This window comes from Geospiza fortis, unplaced genomic scaffold, assembly GCF_000277835.1.
Source record: "Geospiza fortis unplaced genomic scaffold, GeoFor_1.0 scaffold200, whole genome shotgun sequence".
Lineage (NCBI taxonomy): Eukaryota > Metazoa > Chordata > Aves > Passeriformes > Thraupidae > Geospiza > Geospiza fortis.
Window position 1 is genome coordinate 2,315,900 of NW_005054353.1, and position 20,684 is coordinate 2,336,583.

The following is a 20,684-nucleotide window of genomic DNA, read 5'->3' on the forward strand; positions in this document are numbered from 1 at the left end:
AAGAGGCTGCAGTAACACAAAGAAATTCTCTGACCAGTTCAAAAGCAGTTCATTACTCAATGCACATATACTTGCAGCAGTCTGATTTACCTTTACATTATGGATACAGAAATGAAGTCCAGTGCAAGAGAGTATTTGAGGTTTCTGAGTCTTGTGCAGCCCTACCCTAGAGTCAGCACTATACAGAACTAGCTAAAGTTGAAAGTTAAGACTTTTCAAATAAACACTATTAAAAAAGGAGCCAAAGGTTCTGTGACAACATGCAGAATTGGACTAACCCATGCTGCCTCAGGGCACTGCATGCACACGAGCTGGGACAACCTCTCCGTGCACACCCATGCCTAGTGCAGGTTAGCTGGTTGGTGTGAAGAACTGAATCTAAGGTCATGCTCTAAAAACACACCACAAATTGCCTTTTAGCCTTCCAGGAACTTACACGACTTTCACTTCATACAGATTGATCAATCTTAAAATTGTTACTGTTTAACACAAAGCCGAACCAATGGTCTTGAGAAAAGAAAGCTTCTCAAATCAATCACATATACATCTACTTGATAGCTATCTGCCTAGCTCCTCCCAAAGTTAGCCTGAAAAACAGTAAAATCTACACAAAGTTTTATTGCAATCATACAAGGGATACATCACAGGTCAAATACAACAAATACTATGATGCAATTTTACATTTATTAAACTACAGTTCAAAGCACAAATTTACACATTCTAAATACACTAAAACATCTAATGAAGTCACACTGGTCTCCCACTGACATTTGATATATCTGGGCGAAAGACAATAACTTTACAAGACTTTTCTAACAGGAATCCTTAGTATAAAAACTGTGTACTTGTATGTAAACTGTTGAAGAACCCAAGTGATGGGTTTCCATCTCCACTAAGTCATCCATTTTGTTGCATATTTAACGCTCAGGGGTTGAATGAACTTGATTTTAAATTTGGACACCATTATCTAACCCTCCCACCCCCCCACTGAATTGTAGCTGTAGCTTGTTTTGCCTGGTCCCCATCTCTATTACTATTTTTTCAAGTTTTGAAGAGAATGAATTGAATTGAAGATTGTTCCATTTCTTCCACATTGGAATGTTGACCAGACAAACTACAGACTTGCAACTGCAGGTCTAAATGAAGCGTTAATGCCTGTTTTAAGCTGCAGTGGAAAAGCGTTCTTCCGGGCTCAGCTGAATGCACGAAGGCACAAAGAAGAAGTTCTTCATCAATGTGTCTGAAGCAATTCCAGCATCTTGCATCTCATCCCTGCAGCAGAAAAGGTCAGGAGATGTAACAACAGGTTTTCAGGTTCAATTTCCCTTCAGAAAGAAGCCTCCATGCAGCATTTGCAGCCAATTGCCCCCGCATGGCTTGGCCCTGGCTCAGCAGAGGGAGCCCAGCTGTGCCAGTGCCTGGCACTCACAGAAACGCTGCCACTCCCCAGGGAGGGAGCACAAGGCCCTGCCTGCCTGGGTGCAGGAATGGGGTACCACACTCCCCATCACCACAAGAGCATCACTGCCCTTCCTGCCCATGGTGGTGCCAACACTGCACAGAAGCTGTGGTTACGTGTATTAGGAAAGCTCAAAGGTTGATGTTAAACAGCTTTTGTTAAACCAGTACAAGACTTTACAACTGCCACTGAACTCACAGGTGAGATCAGTCAGGTATTCTGCTTTCCTTTGTCAGCCCTAAAGCAAAGTAGGCATTTTATCACAGATCTCAGTTTAGTCTCAGCAGTCAAACAGCAGAGACAAAAAAATATAATCCACAAACTAAAAAGGCACATTCTTGCACTTAGCATTTCTTGTATTTGCCACTGAATGAAATTTATAAGTGTACACTCCTGAAGGAAGAAAAAGCAACCTTGCCACTATCAAGATAGTTTCCTTACCAGTCACTGAAAGACATCATGTAGTAAATCAGTGGCCTCTGATAGTCGTTAAAGGTGGACTGTTCACCCAAGGTACCAGAACCCATATTGTCAAAGATCAGCCAATCTCCCACGCTCAACTCAGGAAGAAGACAGTTTTCCACTATTTGATCAAGCTCATCACAGGATGGACCCCAAAGGCTGCTTGCAAACAGAGGCTCATCTTCCTTGTATTTCTATATGGAAATGATTGAGGCAATTCAGGCTTCAGTTTATTGAACAAGAATTTTCAAATATACAGAAGGTTAATTTCATAAATAATATGCAACTATATATGTATGAAGTGTTAAATATATATTCAATAGACAAGAATAGAAAAGACTACCTCTGAAGAATACAGAAGGACTCACCTTGTGAACCTCTGGGATAGTATTCAGTTTCTCAGACAATTTACTTGCAAAAGAACCATAAACACCATCATTTATGTAATATGTAAATACTGGTTCATCATCATTCCTGGTTTGCTCCACTGGAAGTAAAAAAAGAAGTTGTCTTGCATGCATGTTTTGTCATAAGTAGTCCTTTTGCAATCTAACTTAAGTCAGCTGCTTTCTCCTGACAAGGGGGTTCCATATATACTAGAATAGGAGAATTACAAGCAGAGTAATCTGTATGAGACCAGATTATAAATTCAGTTATAACATTAAGCGAGAGGCTTAACAAAATTAATGCTTTCAGTAATAACCAGTGCTAAGAATATAAATCCAGAGAAGCAGGGAAGTAGCTTGCTTTATGACATGATTTTTTATATTCTAATACAGAACCTTCTAACACACCATCTGTGATGCACCCAATATAGGTTTAACCTAGTAAGGATACAAGAAGTGCCACATAAAAGTACCAGTGAGACACACAGATAACATATGGTCACAATTCAGAAGGCATATTACAGTGTAAGAATTAGGGGATGCACTAAACATATAAACAAACTAGTCAATCCCAACTAATAGTGGGCAGTTACTTGTACTGAGTCACAACACCGAAAACAAATCCAACCCTTACCTCCAGAAGGAACAAGTTTATCATACTCAACAGTCTTCTTTGCAATGACATTCACTGCCAGTGTAAATGCAGATGAAACATAATAACATCCAGGCTCTGCAATCACATTAACACCAGATTCCTTAGGAAAGTAGACATCCAGCAATGGCCTGATGACATGATTAACCTAGGAAATTGAAGTCAGAGGTAAGGCCAATGAACTCAGCTTATAGATGTATCACACACACACTTCTGGCCACCAACAAGTCTGGTCAGCACACCAAATGCTTACTCTGCCTCTCCAATCTCTGAGAAATGCCTTTACCAGAGGTCCTCAATTTATAAAAAAAAATGTAAGAAAGCTGGTCATTCTGCTAAACACTGAAGATTGAGAACCATGAGTCTGAGTACTACACAGTCTCTTTTCACAACCAAAATTCAAGCTGTGGTACACTAACCACCACCAGTAACTTCAATGCCCATCCAGCACATCAGATAATGTAAAATTACATATGAACCCACAAGAATGGGCAAAGGACCTTTTCATGATCAGTTCTGAATAGCATCATATTAGAAACAGAATTATTTAATACTAATGTTCATATATTAGGACAGATATGTGAAGATTAACAGATATTTTGGATGCGTAACAGAACCATTAGAATGGAGAGAAAAGCCCTGATTGCTGTTAGTAACTCCTCACTACATCGCTTTCACTGTGCAGAATTCATGGAGCCTGTGTTTAAGACAACACACCAGTGTAAACTGGGTATCCTGTTCTACGTGCCACTTCATACTAAAGGTGGCATTTAGGCCAAATCAGAGGCCAGCCAAATCAAGACCTTTAGCTTTCAGTTCCAAAGGAAAATACTGGAGATTTTCATCCAGTAGCAACAGAGTTTATGACCCAAAGCATGCTAAAGCACCCTGCCCCAAACCATGCAGGAGTCACCAGCTGGACAACAACAGTCAAGAAAAACTTTGAATTATTACTGCTAAGGCTGCTTCAGATAGCAATTTAATCTCTAACACACTTAAATGAGCATTCACCCATTTGAACAGGATTAAAAAGAAGTCATGATCACCTCCAAGAAGGGATTACACTATCCATCATCAAGAATACAAACCCAACTAGTGAGATCTTGAGTTACAGTCTAACATGGAACTTAACTATCTTTCAGCTATCAATTCAAGCTACAGTTTGAAGGTTACACACTTCAATTTCTTCAAAAGTAAGAGTTTCAATTTCCAACACATTGCATACCTCTTCCAGCTGAAGTTCTGAACCTGTGAAGCCCCCACCAATATCCAACATGTTCATCTTAAAGCCAAATTCTTCCTAAAATGCATAGGCAGAATGTAAGTACATGAACAACAGTAAATGCAAAAAGATTTTGTTGCTCCTTACTGTGGTTGTTTTCTGTGTATTTAAGCTTTTGAAACTATTTACCTGAGTACATCTAATGAGGGAGTAAGGGCACAGTACAGCTCCATTAAATCTAGAAGCAAAGCACTGGGATGTCAATAGAGGCTGGTTATACAATTCTCTGCAAGCCCCACAGCAATATCAACTCCCATCTTGTGGCTTTTGTTATATTCAGTCAGTAGTTGCTGAACAGGTGGTGTATTCTGACAAAACAATTTTAGAATTTCACAAATTTTGTGACAAGACCACTGCAACAAATTTGCACAAAGATCTGCAAGATCCTCAGTTTTATTGCCCCCATATGTTACCAGCCACAGCTAAGGCACTGCAGTAGTAAGAGTAAAAAGACTTGCAGTCTTCTCTGTTTAGTTTACAAACTCCTCATACCACGCCAGGTTACATTGTTCAATTTCAATGTAACCTAAAAGCATCAGTTGTGTATTTACAGGACTGAGATTTGAATATCAAAAAGGCTTGACCCAAAGTGGGAAACTAATTTAAATAGCATGTAAGGCTACTGCCTGTCAGTGGGACAGTATTCATTACCATAATTAGGACAAAGTTGGTTTTACTTCTATCACACATCACAAAGCAGTATTTAGTCCCTTACTAAAAGTTCAGTTTCCAATGATTTCTTTTGGAAAGAATGTAGTTGGTTTGCTAATATAATTGGAATAGAATGGCTCGTCTACTGTAGCAATTGCATGTGAGTATAGATGTACTTACAGCCATGTCAAACACACACCGAGCATCAGACAGAGCATGAATGTATGTCTGCAGATCCTTGCAAGAGCCTGAAACATGAAATCTGAAAGAAATAAAACCACAGTAAATACACTGAACCATGCAGCTTTCAGACCAAGCAAATAATTTCATCATATAGAACAGCATCAGAAGCAATTCATTCCCAAGTGCCCCAAAACAAGCTTAAATGATAATATACAGCAACTGTGCAAAGAAGCTCAGACCACCACTGCCTGCTATTGAATTTGTACTTGAGAATTGTCTTCCTCTTAATCTTAAGAATGTCCCACAATGTTCTCATCTTTGAGAAACAACAGATTTACTGAATTTTTCAGTCTTCACTATCAAAGTGGTTGAAAGTTGTTCTTCAATAGTGCCAAAGCTGCAGAGAAGTACTGATGCCTACCACAAGCTCCTGAATCCCCTCTTGTTCCTTGTTCAAGACATTCAAGTACTGCCATATGCACTTAAGTCGCTGAGGTGCAAAAACAAGTGCCAGCATTCCCATGGGATTCCTCAAGAGGCATATGGTCCACTGGTTCTAGACAGCCCATACACACACCTGAGCCACAGTGTTCTCACTCCAAGTCTACTCCTTTAAGGAATGTCTTTCTGAGGCAAAGGTCACTTTTCAAACTTCCTTGCATGAATCCATGTGTGGATTTAAAAATTATTTAAATAAAAAATAATGCACAAGAGCCATGTGGCTTTTATAAAAGTTGGTTAAGACACTATACGAAGAGGAATGTTTTTTTCCAGTAGTATCTATTTTTTTAAGATATTTGCAGTTTATGCTTTAACATCCATTTCAAACAGATACACAACAAAACATTTGTGTGTTATTGGCTTAACATTTTTTTGTCTTGATGACCCATTTATTTGTTTGGTTTCTTTCCTAAAACAGTCACAAGCATGTGATAGATTTGTAGTTGAAGGTAGACAGAGCAGACTTGTGCATGCATTTTTCTGAGAAACAGTAAAATATCCATCAAGCTTCCAAGTAAAATACCACAGATTTGTACAAATTTGGAACTCTAGGATTCATTCCTGCCACCTGCAAGCCAACAACTCATCTGAGTACTTTGTCTTGATATGATCAAAGAGTGACATAGAGCCTTAACTCTTACAAGATCTGACCCCATGTTCATCTTGTTCAAACTATCAAACCTATTCCATGCTGTACTAGCACTTCTTGTTATGATGTTTATTGCTGGAAAAAATACAAATCAAGTTACCACAGAAGTTCAAGAGTACAGTTAGAGACTAGGAGAGGCTTCTAAACTTAGTTTTCATGCTGACAGAAGGAATTTATGATGCTCCATTTCCTATTGTTTTGATGTTTGTAATAGTTACTTTGTTTCATACTAGTTTGTGCTTGCAAGCAAAAGCTCATGATTCTAAATTAATATGATAGTTTGTCTGGGGTTTTTGTTGATTTTTTAAAAACCCTGTAAAATAGTGTCACCAGGGAAAAATTCTTTTCTCTTTTACATTTTAAGTACCTCATACAAACATCTACTCAGCAGTGGACAATGAAGTTACTCACTTGACACCAACTATTTGGACTCCCAGCTCCTTAGCACATTCCATAAGGTGCCTACAGTTCTTCAGGGTGGTGCCAAACTTCATATTCATCTCCTCACCAGCAGTAATGTCTTCTGTGGCAATGTGCAGTAAGAGCCTAAGAGAAGGGGAAGATGATTGGGGCAGTTGGTTTACATCATCAGCACATGTGAAGCCTGAAGATTGTCAGAAGTGTGTTGATTATGTTGTCAGTACTCCAGCTCCATCGATGGATGAATCAAGGCAACCTAATAATAACAATCCTGTACAGAGAAAAAACTAGCAATTAGGGGCTAAAACATGGAGCCAACAAGGACAAGGGATTTCGAAATGCAGCAACTAAGACTCTTGCAGCAGCAAGAGTCTGTTGAGTGCTGTAATAAAAAATAATGTTACCTTCTAATAAAGCGTAGTTCCTCATAAAATCAGTAAGACTAATATGATTTTCCCATCTCTGTACTCCTCCCCAGCCCAGAGGTTCCCCTTCAGTTAGACATGTATAAGATTTAGTTAAACTCAGCATCCAGGCTGAAAGCACACCCTGGCCATATCACATAACGTTCCCTTTTGGCTGAGCACATGGACTCAGGATGAGGGGGTAGGGTGGTCAGTCCATTCCCTGCCCCTTCTTCCAGGACACTGTGGAGCACAGAGGCAGCAGGTACCATTTCTTACATTCTTATGCAGTGGAATATCTTTGTCTGGTCAAAGCCTCATTTTGGGTAGGTTTGCAAACTGCAGTGCCAATGCTGACCTTTCTGTATGTTAAAGTAACACTTGAGGGGCAAAGGCATGGTCACATCCAAACCTCTAGAGACATACCCCCAAACCTCCCAAATTCAAACTGCTGTCCACTGAGAAAGTCACACTCCTACAAGATCAAGTAATTAGTCATCCAGTAAACTAAACAGAGGTGGTGTCATGACATACATGCAGACTGGACACAACACATACTCAGCCTGGCCACTACAGTTAGCCTAACATCTACCATGACTTCTACAAGTACTTTCCAAATGTTTCCCAGTGTGTTTAACATGCATTTTGTAAAGAGCAAAAGGTCCTAAGTTCTCAAACAGGTTGCCCTGCAATCCTTGTAAATTTATATCATTTTGTCTTGAGAAATTGACAAGCATTTCCTTTCCTGCTTCTCACTAGCATAGAAAATTGTGTTCAAAAAATCTGTAGTCAAACAATATTCTGTGAAGAATTTGGAAAAATGCGCTAACTGAAGCAAAAAATTGTTACAAGTCAAACTCTTTAAAATGTAATAGAAAAATTCAAATCCATACTAGGATTTGTAACCTCATATTAAGATTAGTCAAAACCCCTGTTTAAAACATCCAACATTAAATTGACAAATTGTTATAGCAGCATTTTAAGTGAATCAAGGTATTTTCAAGCAAAATCCACTAAATCCGACTTCTAGAAATCTAAGAGGTTGTTAAAATCATGGAAATAAATCAACAAAAACTAGCAAAACTCTATAAAATCACCAGTAAATAACTGGTAAAACAGTAATGATTTAACACTCAGTTTAAGCATTGCCAAGGATTTCAAATCCACTAAGTATACCAGGGCCAGCAGTTACAGAAAAGTTTACTTATCATGCATAACATTTTTGCACAGAAATTTCTCTCCAGTATGCAAAGCACAGACAGACTTCCATGAGGATGAAGTGTAATCACCAGCAACAGCAATATTAAATCTTGTAGTCTTGAACAAAGAAAAAAACTCTCTCAAATATCACCACCTCCCCAAAAAAGCACCAAAACAAAAAAAAAGTCACAGTTTTGGGAGACAACACAATGCTTTAATCATGACTGTTCAGAACCAAGGAATTTGTTAAAGATATCAGGAATTCAGTTTCTGCAATGACATTTATGGAAAGCTTTATCTTCAATCACTGCAAAGCACTGTAACATTCACTTAGGCTCACCTGTAACATTCACTTAGGTTCTGGCTCCATGTTTCTTAAAGGCATGGCCCAAAGCTAAAGCATTCATATGTGAGGGATGTGATGTTAAATGACAGGAGTGCCTGTCAGTCCAAGAGACCATTATACATTGCCAGCAATACAGTTGCCATATTTACCAGCCAGATTATCAGCTTTGACCACTTTTCTAGAGAGAGCAGCTGAGCTAATACCAAAGTGACTGAAAAAATTTCTCACTGTTTTAATTATGTGGAAATGCCTGTAGGTGTATTTAATAGACCTGCAGAGTGTGCCCAAACCCCAGGTGGGATCCAATGCACACAGTCATTTGCTGGTAGCTCAGCCCTGACTTCAGCCAGAGCCACTAATATCCAAATACAACTCCCTGGAAGTGAGCCAGAGCCACTAATATCCAAATACAGCTCCCTAACACTGAAGCCAAAACAGAGCAGGAGGAAGATGTTATTTGCAGATGATGAAATACTAGACTTCTGAACTTTAATCCCTGAAACCTTTACATGAAGATTGCCCTAAAAAAAAAATCACTTTCTCCCAAGATTTTTCCAAACCAAGGGCCATTGTATTAGGAAGCCAAGACTCAGTAGGAAAAGATGCAAAAAAGCTATTTTCGAAGGAGACAGAAGAACAGATACAAGTGATTTGTATTAAAGAAGCCAAGTTGCTTGCAACTCAAACCACCCTGAATACAGGCAAAAAGTTTCCCCCACATTAAAAGCAAAATGAGGATTTTGACACTTACTTGGCATTTGGATGGTTACGTGAAATTTTCTTCAGCTCAATATCATTGTCACAAGTCATGATGTTTATCCCAGCTTTTGCTGCATACTTGATTTGAGAGGCTTGCTTGCAAGGGTTTGTGTAGATGATGTTTTCAGGAGAAATGCCCAGGTCTTGTACCAATGCCATTTCAGACTGAAAAGCAGGAGCATACCAGAGTTTGACAAAGGGCATGGCACCATCTTTCCTGAATTCTTATTAGATGTGCTCTACTACCACACTAAAGAGAAAACCATCTACTGCTTCTAGGGCAGAAGTACAGATTTTCAACCAGCCAGTTACAAATGAGTTCACAGTTCAAATTTTATTTATAATCATGGCACTTGGCACCAAAGAGATTAATTTAAACCAGCAGACATATGAAAGAAAATAAGGCACACAGGCAACAAAAACTTACTTTACTGGAACATGCAAAACCAACACCAAGGGTTCCCAGAATTTCGAGTACACCTGGAGTAGAATTGCATTTTACAGGATAAAATGGCTTTATTGGTGCCATCACGTTCTGCCATTGCATGTTATTCCTTACAAGCTTTCCAAGATCTCCAACATAAAATGCCTTTTTTCCAGTCTGCAAAAGGAAGAATAGGAAAATAAAATGTCTGAAATTGTAGGTTTGCTGTCAAGACAAACAACCCCAAGTCTTAAAGAACTATGTACCTTTTTTACCCTGCTCTTAACTTTTAGATTTGATCTTGAATAATGTTTTTCTGTTCAACTAACAATTTGAACTAGTTTAAAAAAATCAAAGGGAATACCTACCACTTCAGAGATATTATGAATGCTATTGACAATATTCTGAGATTCCTGAATAAAAGATTCTACTTAAATGCCAAATGCTGATTTTATAAAAAAAAAAAAACAGATTAAGTTACACACTTTTTTCAACTTTTTATTTTCAGAAGTCTGCAGCTATTCATAGGAAGAAGATCCACTGGGATGAAAGCTTCCACAGTCTCAATGTAATTGATATCTTATTATAAATGGAATAAAATCTGATGCACTAACATTATTTTAACACCTAATAGCTTGTTTTACTGAAAATTTGTCTGATGGTATTTTAGTTCAGGAAGTCAAGTTTGAGACTGTTCTCCACATCTTGTGAAGAATGAAGTTCAAAAGGAATTTTAAGAACTAAACTTCATGTTAAAGGTGACAGAATCAAGTACATAATCTTTAAGAAAATGCAGAGACTTTTCTGGAATGTTAAGTTCTGCACATCTGTTACAATATAGTCTTTCTCACTATCGGGTCATGATGCAGGTGTAGTGGATCAAACTGCAAACAGATCATTCCAGATTTGTCCATAATGTGCACTCAGTAAAAGTACTGTAGGTGAATGCCCTACTGTAAATCAATTAAAGACCATCACAAAATACATGATGGATCTGAATCAAGACTATACATCAAATGTTAATTCTAGCACTTGACTTTTGCAGATATGAAACTCTACATGTTGTGGCTTATTTTATACAAAGTCTTTATTTCTGTTTAAAAACACAAATAGAAATTCCATCGGGTGGAAGCATACTGACCCCCTGTACGGGTCACCAGCAGGATTGGGATCTGGAGCTTTAGATCCATGGCACAGGCCTCTACCCCTTGAGCTAAAGGAGTAAATGAAAGCAGCAGGAGGCAGCTATCCTCTGTGAGCCAGCCAGTGGTTGGAGACATGACATGTTGCCAGTAGTTTACCTATTTATTTGCTAGACAGAAAAAGAATATTAGGAATCAGGATTTGGGAATCCTACGCCTGAGTTCAGAAGGCCATGGAATTTAGCTATTTGATGTACTATAGTTGACCACTTGCACATGAATATTAGTTCAAGGGAAAAGTGAGCGACTCACAGGTATGGCATATGAAGAACACAGGATTTGCTTAATGAAACATTTTTAAAGTTTGCTCTTTCTACAATTTTGTCTACAGAACAAAAGCTACATCTTCCTGCCTCCTAAGAAATGAGTGAAGCCTTATTCAAAAAATGACTACTGTATACACAGAATGATTCAACTTTCTTTCCAGTTGGCTGCTAAACTTCAGTAGCTTTTACTGTTTTTCTTGAAAGAGAGCACCTCACAATGTGCTTGTACCAGAGTTTCCAGTGGGGAGAAGGGTAACAGGAAGATGTATGAATATTAACCATGATGGCCCACAGAAAATTTAAACATGGCTTTAAACAGGCTCAGCATACACATTTGTCAGAACTCTGCCATATTTTCAAGGAAATAACAAAAAGGTTCTAACTGAATATATCCACTTGCATAATTTTAGGTGCTTGATCTAAACCCCATTGCTAATAAAATCTCTTCAAACAGTGAGATGGGAACTTGCATTTAATTACATCAGCCAGACTACTTTCCTGCTAGTCACACTCAGGGCAGTAAGAGTTGATGCCCAAATTTCCCCAACAGAATTCTGCCCAAAGCAAGAAAACAGCAAAGCAGCATAATTAGAAGAGGAAACTACTTTATAAATAAGGTGAGTGAGGCTTAGCTGACTGTTTCTCTGTTGCTGTCAGCTCATCAGCTCTAAAATACTCTGATCTACTTTGAAGACTTAGGGAACTAAATCAAAAGATCTGGAAAGCAAACTTACATGAGTATGCTCATAAATACAGTTGTCAATAACATCTGCAAGGGTTGCTCCTTCATCCAACAGACCAATGGAATAATTTGCATCCTCAAGAAATCCTTTCATCTCAGCCGTATTCCACAAAGCCGACAGTCATAAACCAAGAAACACAAGGGATGGGCTTCCAAGCCTTAAATCCGGGTCCTTAAATTATGCAACAAACTGTAGAAAGAAGACATGTGTCAATGGAAAAAGAGGCACAAAGCACACCAAGCTGCTGTTTAAAAATCAGCTTTCTACACCTGATGTCCTACAAACAGTAACACACCCTCTACAAAGACCAAAGTTGTTTTTACTCTGCTTACCCTACGTTTGTCAGAGATATGGATAGAACAATTCTACTGAAGCCAAGAATAAAACAGAAGCTAGGTACTTTAAATCTGATACCAACTTCCAGAAGTTAGTGATGCAAGGCTGTTCTTGAGAAGAATTCCAGACTGTATGCACACTGATCTGCACTGAGTTTATGCAAACTATGAAAATACTGCAAGTGCAGCATAATTGTACAAATGCCTCAGCTCAGTTCTTTTCAAGTAAAGCATCTTAAGCAATGCTAGCATTCAAATGTGCAACTGGAAGACTGCCTGTAACAGAATATTCCTGAATTTGTTATAGAAAACTTGTAGCTTATTGATTAAATGTAAGCAGTGATATTTGTACTAATGTTCTAGTTCTTTTGATGCTGATTTATAACCACTGCATTTACACATTGTATTTATTAGGCATTTTGTTGTTCTGTTCATAACATTGCCTACGACACTTAAAACTGTTAATTGCAAAACAGAGGTTAATATAAAGAAGCCACTAGGCTAGAAGTAATTTTAAAAGTGATAATCTTAGCAGGTAGAATTGTTATTAAAATAAAGTAACAGTTACAGTCTAACTTTATTTGCATCTTGCTTATCCTCAGATCTTCACTGCAAATTAGCTTAGTAGTTTATACAGTGTTTTCCAAAAGACAATCTAAATCAACAAAGTCAAAACACTGAAAATACTGTTAAATATAGTCTTAGAATGCAGATTGACTAATCTCAAGTAAAAATCAACAGAAAATTACCAGCAGCTGACTATATACCTTCATTTGCTTCACTTGATGAATAGAACAATCTGCAGTTCACATTCCATTAGAGTTGTGGGTCTTGTTTAACAGCAGCTTCTTAGCTTACATCAACCCACTGACCACATTTTTCTTTCAACTGTCATCTTCATGACTAACACAAGATTGATCAAAACCAGCTAGCTAACTAGATTCCTTCTCTAAATGAAGACCTAAGACTTTTTAATATCTCAACAGAAGTTGCATAGTACTTGTAAAAAAAGTGAGGGTTGTTTTCTAAAGCCACCTGCACTGAGATTTACAATAGCAGAATTATTTTTCTAATTAAAAGTATTTATAGAAACCAAAACCATTACAGCTGAAAGCCAAAAATACTTCATTAAGACTATATAAATTAAGATAATTTTGGCATCAAATCATCACAGGGCCATGGTATTAACTCAGTCTTGTGTTTCATCCCCCACCTCCATACAGTAAAAAAAATACACAATTTGCAACATAGGTTTGGTTAATGTTGTCAACAATAGGAACAAAGTTACTTTGCTGTAGTTTAATACTACCACAACTAAGCAGCAGTTGCTCCTGCTTATCATTATGCCAAATAACGGGAAAGGAGCCAGCAGGGTTTTTTATATGCTTTCTGCACAACTCAAACATGCCCCCTATGCTTGTTACAAGAGGAATTTACTACCAGGTGAGCTAAGTCAGTGGCAGCAAGAATATTCAGTTCTGTTCAGAAGCTGAACGATAAAGACAAGTAGAGCAGGTAAGAAATAGTTGTCTCACACATATATAGTGAGTCCTATGATTATTTAAGGGAATCCTGAAGATCCAAATCACAGAAGAGCAAGATAATTATCACATTGATGAAAGGATTTAATGAGTTGTAAAAACAATGACTAGGTGGTAGACGATAATAACCAGAAAAGTCTTTAGTCAGTCATATCTCAGTATGAGACTAATAGCTAAAACTCCTTAAAAAATACCACCACTGAACAAAAGAAGCTTGTGAACTAAGCTTGCCTTAGAATCAGTCCAACAAAGATGAACACCACAGACATCTTCATAAAATATCCATGGTTTTCAGAGGCAGAGGACCAAAAAGGCTGAGTTATCTTTTCCCCCCAGGAAAGAAATGCTGGCATCAGCTTTTCACTGAAAATTTTTTAAGGAATTACTGTATATATAAGGGCACTACTTAGCTAGATTTTTAAATTTTGGTTGAGTTTTTTTTTCATGTTACAAGCCACTCCCTACACTCTAAAGCTTGCAGACAGTCAAGAGTCCCTTCCACCCCAGATCTACCCTACTGGAAGGTTGCAGCACACCCAGTGGAACCAATTACAGCCCTGAATGATTTTTACACTCACCAGACACACACAGCTAATTGCTTGTACCTTGTATCTCAAATGAAGCAGCTCAATCTAACCAACTGCACGCCTTCCCTCTTTGAGTGTGGATGTTCATCTGAGTTACAGTGGAGTAGATTTAAGCTGGTTGTTTAGCAGCCTTAAAAGAAAGGCTTTTTTTCCATAGTTAATGACTGTGGTGTCCACAGCTCTCAGACAGATGGTGTAGAAGTACACTTTCCTTCAAAAGCTGCCCCCTTAATTCTGGGGAGACTCAGTTCAAGTAAAGCATGGTGGGAGGACTCTTTAACACCAACTCCCAAAGCCACCACCAACAAAAAGAACAATTATCTAATAAGTTAGTTTTGATAAAGATTATTTCCTAAACAAGACTTGTGTCCTGCTCATTCATCAAAAAGCATCTTATGGTCAAGAGGTAGGTACCAAAAGGAATATATGCTAGTACAGACTCAATGACAATTGCAACAAACCATAAACAACCTGATATAACCTCTCCCAGCATGCTGAACAGTGATTGCTTTTTCTAAGCACATCCAAGACATGGTAGCTTTTCCTTTTAACAAAATTAATCTAGTAGAAGAAAAAGCTAATGTTTGTTTGACTACTGTCCAATTTCCCCTTTTTGGAATAAATTACACCTCTTCAGTTTTGATAGGAAGAATATTCTACAAAGAAAAAACAAATTCCTAGAAGCACCGGTACAGCACCACTACAAGACAGTGGCTAGAGAAACAATTCTTTAAGGAGTTAATACCTTACAGTAGGATTTGGGACTCTGCTGTCACCTTATTCTGTCCTGACTGGTTCCCTCCTGAGGAGGGGAGGAGAATCAGTGATAAAATTTGCAGAAGGAAATCTAAATGATGGTTTAGGACTTTTTTTTGATGTCTGTAAGATGAGTCAGAACTCATTAGAGCACAGAGCTCACTCCTTGCTGGAAATGCTGACTTGCTGCAAGTCATTATTTGACAGACTTGGTGTGGTAACACCACCCATTCTCACACCTGAAATGTTAGTCTGCACAATGCTCCAGGACATATATTTTAAGTCAAACAAAAGCTGTCAAGTGGTATGAGACTTCTACATAGGCATGTAATTGCTTTCTTTGAAGTAAGCATTACATCCCCAGGCTCTTTAACACAATGGCTTCCCAGATGAAGAACTCTAAGATAAAAGTGTACATATTTAAACACTGCAATTACTGCAGACATCTGGAATAAAAGAAAATTAAAATTCTCTGAACAGAGTCTAAACACATGCAAGCATCCGTAATATACGCAATTTTCTTTTCTTTACATTGTCCAAACTATGTATTGTTTGGCCTAAGAAAAGAACTTAAAAAAACACAAACACCTATAGGTTTGGGTCTTTCATTAAAAACTTCCTCTGCAAAAAAAGTCTCTGCAAATGAAATGGGCTCCAAATAATGCCTCTCAACCACATCTTATTAAACAAAAGTATTTATGACCGATAACAATTATGCTGATGCAACAATCATAAAGGGCTAAAAACAAATTATTCTCTCATTCCTTGCAATACTGGTTCTTCAGGAGTAACAAATCAAAAAAATAAACATTTTGTCATTGGCACCAGCAATTCAGTACAGAATAGGATAGTAGAAAATTATATATATTATATATATACTCACTATACAAGAGTCCTCTGCTTTCAGTGCAGGGAATACCTACTTATAATGGGAGTGTCTTTTAAAAATATTCCAAGACACCATTTCACCAACTTCCATCACTGTAATTCAGTTAGCTGAATGCAGCCACTAGCCAACTGATGGAAATGCTGAAACAGGTGTCATTTTTTGCATTACTCAAGTTACCTCTCAGTGCACAAATCCCCTGAAGGCCATAAGTAGGGTACCTGTACAGCTTAGGTCAGTTGCAGCCTACTCTGTTCTCTCAGCAGCATTCCACACAGTTAAGTGAGCAATGTAGAAAGAACAATTCTGCTGAAGCAAGCAACCAGGATAGAAACTGAAAAAACAATGGCCCATCCAGCATCTTGTACAGGAACAAAAACCTCCTTCTGCATTCCTCAAGTTTGAATACATTATTCAGACCCAAGAAGCTCACAAAGCTTACAAAAGAATGGTTATTCTTCTGAGTGCACATATATGTCTGTGGTAGCAGACTAGCACTTCTCTTTTACAACAGAGCAGCAGTCACTTCCCTATTCCATCTCCTTACTTGCTCAGTCAGTGTCAGTGTTTGGCCTTCCCACTGCCCCCCACGACTCCCAACTCCCAGCCCTCCTGTTCCCCAGCTGCCACCAGCTCCATCTACACTAAGTTACTAAGGCTTTCAAAATTAGTGTCCTGGACTGTCAATTAGTGAGTCCAGATAGCTACTGCTTCCATTTGGCATAGACAGGGCTTGTTAATACATAAGACTTCCATCATTTCTGGCCAATCAGATGGGCAACACACAGAAGAGATTTTAAAGGAGCAAGACCTCAGGCCACAGTTGCTGGACTGCTCAGGGAGTGAGAGCCTGAAGAACAGACAGAACTAAACCCCAAGTCTTCTCCTGCCAGTGTAACACAAGGAAAAAATGAGACGGAGAAAATGATAAAAGGGAAGTGAGTTTAATGGAAATGTAAGCACACCTTCAGACAGAAGATTTTTATTTTAGTTCCACTGGAACATTAACATATAACATTACAGTTATATTTAAAAGCTCACTTGACCTTTTTCCCATTAAATCACTTTGCAAGTTGAACAAGACAGAGTACCAATTAGCTCTTTAACTTGCATCCTAGCTGCATTAGAGGCAATGACCTGTGCTTCAGCACACCAAAACAGGTACAGATTTCCTGGCAAACACCACTGCTACCTACATCACCACTACATTCAATACTGAATTGCTTCTATTTGTGTACAGTACATAACTGCTGAACACGTAATAGATCCAACCTCAAAATAAATACACATTATCTGAACATTCAGCTGCAAATAAAGCAAACCCAGTGGCATTTCCATTCTAGGGCAACCTATACCTTGTATCATTTGTCACAGCACAAGAATCTACCCGTTAGAGAAGGAATATCACGAAGAAGGTACAGAACAGCCCTCACCTCAAGAACAAGAACTTCTGTCACAGCCAAAACTCTCTTCAGAACAGTTTTAGAAATTAAAATGCATGTATAGTACCTTAAGATTGTGTACTTTATTCACTCCTTTCTAACAATTCTGCCTTTCCCAGCTTTTTACTACTTTACTTTATTCCTGGTCAAATGAAAAATGTCACACAAGAGTTCTAGCCACATATAAGAGCAATGCAAAACTTAAACTGAACAGGAGAAGTAATTTAGCAATTTTCTCAGCTATTTTACTTATAAAAACCACACCTTAAACATAACAGTGATATTCAGAAAATTCTCAGTGTTAACTGAATTCACTTGACTAGAGTATTCAACTATAAAGAATCAGATATATGCAGTTAATTCATTAAGTTTCAAACAAAACAAAGAACTTAACCTCTGGAGATATAGCCAGAAGTCAGGATAAACCAAGTTCATTCTGTGTCTCAGCAATTGTGGTATTTTCGAAGAACAAGTTTATCTACATTAAGTACCTTATTAGGATGCATACTAACACAGCTGGCATTCAGAGTCTTTGTGGTCTTTAAAAAGTACCTGGCTCAGTAAGATGTACTTAACCATTTCCAAGTTCTACATTAAAAAGCATTCCATAATTTATAGGTAGTAAGCCAAACAAAAATGCCTTCAGCTAGACAGGAAGAAAGTAATACTGTACAAATACTATATAAAGTCAGCTTGAATGCATTTGTAATATCTAAGACTATTGTTGAAAACCACATAAAACTATTTTAAGTTAACATAACATGATAACCACATACATTTTAGAGTTTTCTGTGCTCCTTAAGATCAGCTAAGTGCATTCATTTGTTTTCCATTATCATGGTCTTGTTTTCCTTTAATACCTATTTGCCACTTCAAAATATAAAGGCATTTATAATTGCTACACATTTTCCATCCAGCATTAAATTCCACATTCTACTGTAACCCCACTACAACTATTTGTGGAAATGGATAGTAATTAACAAATAATGGAGACAGGCATTTGGAAAGGCACACCCTTCATGATCGGCCTGAGTTACTGTTTCCAATAGCAAATCTTAACTATTTCAGTATAAACTACTCAAACTATACTGTACTCAGCAAGTCATGAGTTGATGTTAACAGTCATGCAGTCCAATTCCTGACTTCAGAACTACCACTGAGAGACTGAAGCTATAGCACTTTATTTCAGGATTTCTGCAGCCAACACCCTTAATTCAGAAAAGTAGCTTTATTTACCAAGTTTACTGCAGAATTTCATCAGATAATTGCACTGAGAAACATGTTAGGTGAGTAAAATGTTTAGTCCCCCTTGCCATCCTGAATGACAGTCCTATGTAATTTTGTTAATCTACATCCAGACCTTGCTTATCAAAAAACAAGCTGTATTTTTCAAGTGCTTATGCTCCTGCATACAGACAAAGAGAGACTTACATGGACAAGTTAGGAGATGGAACCCTACTATCATCAGCTAGGTTCCCAAGGTGGCTCAGCGTTGAAGTCGAACTGCTCTCTATAAAGCACTTCTCCTAAGCCCTCTGGATAGTTGTAAACTTGATCAGAGATTTTGCCCTGTAGGGAGAAAAATGCGCACAGAAATAAATTTCATAGCAGAACAGAATAAAAGCTTTATCATAAAACATGTAACAAATGCCTTTTCAGTAGTGCTTTTAAGGAGGCTTGCAACACCCCACCATGAAAGTTTATAATCACATCAAACACCCAGTTTTCAAGAGTTAATATAAACTCTGAGCCAGAACAAGCCAGATGTACAAAGAACTGCTAAAACACACAAGACTGCTTATTATACTTATCTTTCACAACCTGAATGAGAAGATTTTCAAAACTAATGGCAAAGATCTCTACATGATCCTACTGTAGGGCAGTATGCCTTAACACTGGATTACTCTCCCAGAAGTGTTTTTAACCCTGTAACCACTGCATTCTTCCCCTCCCCACTTCCTTTCTATTTTAGAATTCCCTTGCCACGTTCTTTCTCCCTCTGCTGTGAATGAACATGGCATGTGGGTGAAAAAGCTATGTGGGTGAAAAATAGTGCTTTATATAGTGAAACTGAACACCACACAGACAAATCCAGAAATGAGCAAGACAGTAAAAACAAAGTAACTTATGCTTGCCTTCAGGAATGAGGAAACATTTCAGCTGGCCCTTAAAGGCTATTACACACATCAGCAAAGCTGCATTTTAAAGTACAAAGCTAGCTTACTCAAGGTAAAGCAATCACACAAACAGAACAATGAGCGTAAAAGCAGTCAAGGAAACATTTATTAGGCCTGTTGAGAAGTTATTCCTCCTAAAAGCAACAATAATTTTCATGCAATTAAATACGCTACCAAACTGGTCACATGTAAACCCAGCATACAATAAAGTTTCTACAAATTCACTGTGATATATAGCATGAAACATAGAACATACCAACCTATTGTAAAAATGAACCTTTGCTACTTCCATTATTTAAGTAATACTACTTGGGCTGACTACAAAAGCCTGACTTCTGGAATCACCCAACACAAAAGATCACAGCCATGTTAGTTAAACTCCTGAAATACACTTTTCCACTTAATTCTTGCTATTGGAAAACTAAACCAGTGCACTCCATGAAGTACTGGATAACGCACAGAGGTAATACAACTTGAGGGTAACTGTTTCACAGCAACTCCCACCGAGTAATCCCTGAAGCTCTACCACATAAATTAGCATTTACTAGCATGCAACATTAAAAACAAACCTTAGTGCTTCAAAATTGAGATATTACAGAATTCTGCCAGCTAGAATTAATGAATATGTATTACATTTAAGCTTATCCTTCTCTTTCACTAAAGCAAGACGTCAGTAACATTTAGTTCTGCACACAACAGGAAGGTGTGGCCAACATTTAAAATTAATTGGTAGTTACACTATTTCCTACTGCTGTCCTGATTATACTCAAGAATTCATACAAATTTTCCAGTGATAGGAATTAAGTTTACCTTTCCAGCCAAACAAGTCATTAAACACAAGTGCTTCTAGGTAGAGCACATGACCTTCAGTGCAAAACTTCAAATCAATGCTTCAGCCAAGTATCACCTGCAATATTAGGCCAACATATACTCTCCCACGTCCCAAGGAGGAAAGTTTACAGTGAAAGTTT

At 38.0% G+C, this 20,684-nt stretch overlaps 1 protein-coding gene across 2 annotated transcripts in view; it reads right to left on the reverse strand.

Moving 5' to 3' along the window:
- Nucleotides 1-598: 598 nt before the first annotated feature.
- The window catches only part of AZIN1 (antizyme inhibitor 1), a 21,313-nt gene continuing 1,227 nt past the window's right edge, over nucleotides 599-20,684 (reverse strand). Inside the window, exons 2-12 of one of the 2 annotated variants that reach the window (XM_031058956.1) lie at nucleotides 18,968-19,105; nucleotides 11,981-12,178; nucleotides 9,782-9,955; nucleotides 9,347-9,519; nucleotides 6,637-6,771; nucleotides 5,073-5,154; nucleotides 4,185-4,259; nucleotides 2,942-3,107; nucleotides 2,290-2,408; nucleotides 1,901-2,115; nucleotides 599-1,272 (exon numbers count right to left, since the gene is read on the reverse strand). In XM_031058956.1, the coding sequence (XP_030914816.1) occupies nucleotides 1,161-1,272; nucleotides 1,901-2,115; nucleotides 2,290-2,408; nucleotides 2,942-3,107; nucleotides 4,185-4,259; nucleotides 5,073-5,154; nucleotides 6,637-6,771; nucleotides 9,347-9,519; nucleotides 9,782-9,955; nucleotides 11,981-12,082 (1,353 nt within the window). In that variant the 5' untranslated portion in view covers nucleotides 12,083-12,178; nucleotides 18,968-19,105 and the 3' untranslated portion in view covers nucleotides 599-1,160. Of the gene's footprint in view, nucleotides 1,273-1,900; nucleotides 2,116-2,289; nucleotides 2,409-2,941; nucleotides 3,108-4,184; nucleotides 4,260-5,072; nucleotides 5,155-6,636; nucleotides 6,772-9,346; nucleotides 9,520-9,781; nucleotides 9,956-11,980; nucleotides 12,179-18,967; nucleotides 19,126-20,684 lie in introns of those variants that run through there. The other variant, NM_001291648.1, reaches the window with a different exon arrangement.